A 4,622-nucleotide genomic window follows, 5' to 3' on the forward strand; every position below is an offset into this window, starting at 1 on the left:
ACCTGGGTGGCTCAGTTGGTTAAGCGACTGCCTTCGGCTCAGGTCATGATCCTGGAGTCCCAGGATCGAGTCCCGCATCGGGCTCCCTGCTCGGCGGGGAGTCTGCTTCTCCCTCTGACCCTCCTCCCTCTCATGCTCTCTGTCTCTCATTGTCTCTCTCGCAAATAAATAAATAAAATCTTAAAAAAAAAAAAAAATTAAAAAAAAAAAGAAAAGAATTGTGAAAAAGGATTCTATAAATTATGATGACATTCTGTAATGAGATACTAAACATTAATTTAGCAGATATTTTATATGATCTCAAATAGAATTATGCATCATTGAAAAGAAAGGGTGACCCTGTCCCAGATTTTTTTCTTTTTGTTTTAAATTTTTTGAAGTACTGCATAGCAGTTACTAGTCACACAAACCCGAGTTCCCAGCTGATGTGGTCTTTGCCATGACAGAGAACCTGCCTCGCTGTGGGGCACTGGAGTGCTTGGTAAATGATGTCCCGGACGAGGCCTGGAATGAGCGTGCGGTGAACAGAGTCAGTGCAATCCGATTTCTGGAAGATGAAAGAGACGAAGAAGACAATGAGACGGTATGGAAATGGAGATTGTTGGCCTCCCTGAAAATTCAAAATTTAAAACCTTTCCAAGATCAAGAGTGGCACCTAATAAGGATTTCTGTTAATTTCAAATTGTTCTCTGCTTTGCCTTTAGCATATAAGAATTTTTTTAGAAGACAAAATTAGGTATTTCTAGGTACTGATTCACCAAATGTATATAAAGCAAATGGAACTTTTGGGTTTTTTTCTTGAATAGTTTATACTCTTATTCTTTATTTGTGATAGTATCCCTTCTTGGCTCCACAAAACTGATTGGGAATTTGTTCTGTTTTTGTTGTTCTTGGTGAATGAAGTCTCTTTCCCACCACCATTTAGAGGTGTACCATGATGACTCCATTCACACTTCACAGCGTGACTTGGCTTGCCTTCTGTGGAGCTGTGCTTCTCTCTCTCCTTTATGTAATCATTGTCTTCACCCTCAGGCGGAGTGCTTGCCATCTTAGTTGGGCTAATTTACAAGTTTTCATCCAAAAATCAGGAATAGATTTGAAAGTACTACTTAGCCTTACTCTAATTTCCAAGCACATACCCACACTTTAAAAAATGTCTCTCGGCCTGCCGAGGTCTCCAGGAGTCCGTGACAACTCTTGAAATATTACTACAAGTTGACTTGGGCGTCTTAAACTCCTAGTGCTGAGATTTTCATAAGCGGAGCTTAGAGAGAGTACCTGCAGCCCCCAAAGCAAAAGACTGCCTGTGGTCTTTGTTATTCCAGCTGTCACCAAATGGGATTTTATGTGTTTACTGTAGTGGAGCGCAGAATAGGAATTAGGCACGACCAAGTGACTTCAGCAGAAAGGAGTCATCAGTGCTTACCTGGTGGCTTGCTGGAGGGTGAGGATTTCACCAGTTCCTTCACTGCCTCAGTAGTGAGTGCCCTTGCGGTGTTGTGTCACCCTTCTCTAGGCTCCTCCTCCTGAAACTCCTGGACAGGCCATTTACAAGACGGAAATGCTGTCTTAGGAGCCAGAGAGCACGGGACATGTCAGATAATACAATTTTTTAAAGATTGTCCCTTCCCTGACACTTCACTCCCAGCACTGTGGCCTTTATTAGAAGAATGTGAACTCTCTTTAGTAGGTAATATGAATAACACACACAGCAGCGAAGTCAGAAAAGAAGCCCTTCTCTCTCGCTTCCCTTTTCCTTCCACTCCCATTTCGCCAGGGTTGAAGGAAGCCAGAACCACTTAAGATAGTAGTAGACCACTGCAGTGATTTCAAGTTGGAATTTGTTTACCCCTTTATCTTTTTCTTTCTTCACACCCCACACTAACATCTTAAAAATCTTTGTTTCCTTGCCCTTCATGGAACTTTATTTTTATCTTAAGCTAATCTTACATTTTACAAAGTACTCTTTTATTCTGAAAGTAATCCTTCTATGTGGACTCGGTAACTTACACGCGATACCTTCATCTTCCACGAGCTGCTAGTAAGCAGCTCATAAGCGCACAGGGCTCCAGAAGAGGCGCTTCCGCCCCTCTTAGCTCCTGCGCCCCCGCGAAAGGAAGCTTTGTCCCCGAGTGCCCCCACCTTGAAGCTGCGTGTTTGAAAGCGGAATGGCATAAAACCCACACACTCACTCCCCTGCTTGTTTTCAGAGAACACTTCTGCGGCGAGCCACTCCACACCCAGGGGAGCTAAAGAACATGAAAAAGACAGTGGAGAATTTACGGAATGACATGAATGCTGCTAAAGGACTGGATTCAAACAAAAACGAGGTCAATCACGCCATTGACCGAGTGACCACTTCTGTATAGAATTCCACCTCCGAATTTTACCTCCCGTGTCTTCCCCTGCTGTTGAGATCCTGTCTCCTTCCTCCCCAGGAGCCTCCCGCAGTCCTGGGGCTTCCCCGGAACGTGGGCACGTGCGCGTCACCGCCCAGGAACGTGGGTGCGTGCGCGTCACCGCCCCAGAACGTGGGCACGCGCGTGCGCGTCACCGCCCACGCCGCGCGCTGGGCTGCTGCTCTCCCGATGGAAGTGCCTTACTCCGGCTCCTCAGCCAGTCAGGGCAGCCAGTGCGCCCCCGGTGTGCCGCCTTTCCTCTGACTTCCAGTCATTTGTCCCAAGTAGAATACACTACTGTAAACATCTGACCTTTGTTTCTGTCTTATGTTGGGGTAAGGGAGTGCAGGAAGGGGAATTTTGTTGATCCTCCTCCCTCCCGTAAAGTGCTGGGACATTTTGAGCCCAAGTTCTCTTGGACCTACTGATGAGAGAGAGTTTTATGTATGGGGCATAACTGATCCTTTTTAAAAAAAACTTTTTGGCAGCTCAGATGGTGTAAATTTAAAAATTTTGTATAGGTATTTCGTAGCAAAAAAAATGTGTTTTTCTTTTTTGTTATTTTATCTTGGAAACGGTACATATTTTAGTATTTGTGCAGAAAAAGAAAAAAACAGTCCTAAAGTATTTGTTTTCACTTGTACCATCCACTTGTGCCTTACTGTATCCTGAATCATGTCAAACCAGTTGTACGCAGTGGCATCCTTGAGCGGTGAGATGAGACTAGGAATGTGCTACTTTTAAAGCAGTGTTGGATTTTAATCAGTAATCTACCTGGTGGATTCGTTTTTAACCAAAAAGAAGAGTTACCACCAATTTGTAAATTTTATCAGTTGATTTTTTTTTTTTTTAAAGATGAACCAAAGGATTAGACTGCTAATATTTCATGTCTTACACTTTAACTTTTTACGAATGAGTCTCTTATGAGTGCAGTGTCTGATTGTAGCTATTTGGAAGGTATATGCCATTTGTAAAATAAAATAGATCAGAAAAGCACAAAAGGAGAAAACCGGTTCAGAAATTCAGTGGATAAATGAATTATGTACTGCAAAAGAAAGTATGATTTTTATGGAAGAAAGCTTTAAAAGTTTTATAATGAGATATAAAACCACAATAAAGCAAAATAACCATATTAGAAATGTTGCTATCTTTGTAAGTGCAATTTAATTTGTAAATAGAGTTTGAATCAAAGTATAACAAATCCTTGCTTCAAGTTTTAATTTTAAATCTGCTAATTTAAGGGGCATGGGGGTATGTTTTGGTGTGTTTGATTTCCTTTTTTTTTTTTTTTTTGGTATAATGTCATAAAAGAGAAATGAAAAGTGCCAGTCACTATGTGGTATCTAGGAAAATCACGATATTGTTGGTTTTTTGTTTTCTCTCCATGAAATAAAATCACCCTGTAATTAACCATACAACTTTTTAAAATTAATTATCACCTTGTATGTTCAGATGGTGGCAAGTAGCTGAGTTCTTTGACGATGCACTCCCATCCATTAAATATCTAAACTACTGGTCAGTTTTGAGTTAATTGCTTGCCGTTTTGCACACAGCACAGACCCCAGAACTGCCTTTCTCTCTGGCTAATAACTTTGGGTTGTGGCTGTCTGGCCAGTTGGACTCCATAGAAACCTGCTTTCAACCAACCAAATACACCTTCTATTACAGCTATGCATTTACTTACTGGGTTCATTTTGCTTTTTAAGTTGTTTGTGTGTGTGTGTTTATTTATTTATTTATTTTAAAATCTATTTATTGAACTGGAGGTACCATGGGTTATAAGTGGTTTTTGGCTAGTCAGTTTCATACCTTGCTCCCCAGTCTGTGAGTCCCTGTTTGGTTTTTCTCCATTTTAAGATTTTGTCATACTCTGCTTTAGGCCCGTGAAGATGATGCCACTAAACTCATGGACTGATAAGCAAATTCGTTTTATTTAAGGAGAGTAATTTTGATGCTAAAGAACAAATAGAACTTGAATGGTGTTTTTTGTTTGTTTGTTTTCATATACAGCCCACCCTTTACCACTCAGTTTATCCTGGCTTTTGGGGGAATGTAGTGGGCAGAATAGAGGGTGTGCTTAAATTTTTCTAGGAAATTTTATGTAGGTAATTATCTGTTTTCTTTGGCTGCCCTTCTTTACCACACGTTCACCTGTTTTGTTTGTGTGTTGTTCTGTTTTCAGTTTCTGGGATTTTGTTTTCCCCTTCCTTGCGAAGGGAAAAG

General features: G+C 41.2%; 1 protein-coding gene across 1 annotated transcript in view; it reads left to right on the plus strand.

The window, feature by feature from the left end:
• LRRC1 (leucine rich repeat containing 1) overlaps window positions 1–3,913 on the plus strand; it is a 105,484-nt gene extending 101,571 nt beyond the window's left edge. Inside the window, 2 exon segments of the mRNA XM_081827574.1 lie at window positions 447–583; window positions 2,211–3,913. Coding sequence (XP_081683700.1) covers window positions 447–583; window positions 2,211–2,369 — 296 coding nt within the window. The 3' untranslated portion in view covers window positions 2,370–3,913.
• Window positions 3,914–4,622: the final 709 nt, after the last annotated feature.

Source organism: Leptonychotes weddellii, chromosome 8 (genome assembly GCF_054177405.1).
Source record: "Leptonychotes weddellii isolate Sample4059 chromosome 8, ASM5417740v2, whole genome shotgun sequence".
Classification (NCBI taxonomy): Eukaryota; Metazoa; Chordata; class Mammalia; order Carnivora; family Phocidae; genus Leptonychotes; species Leptonychotes weddellii.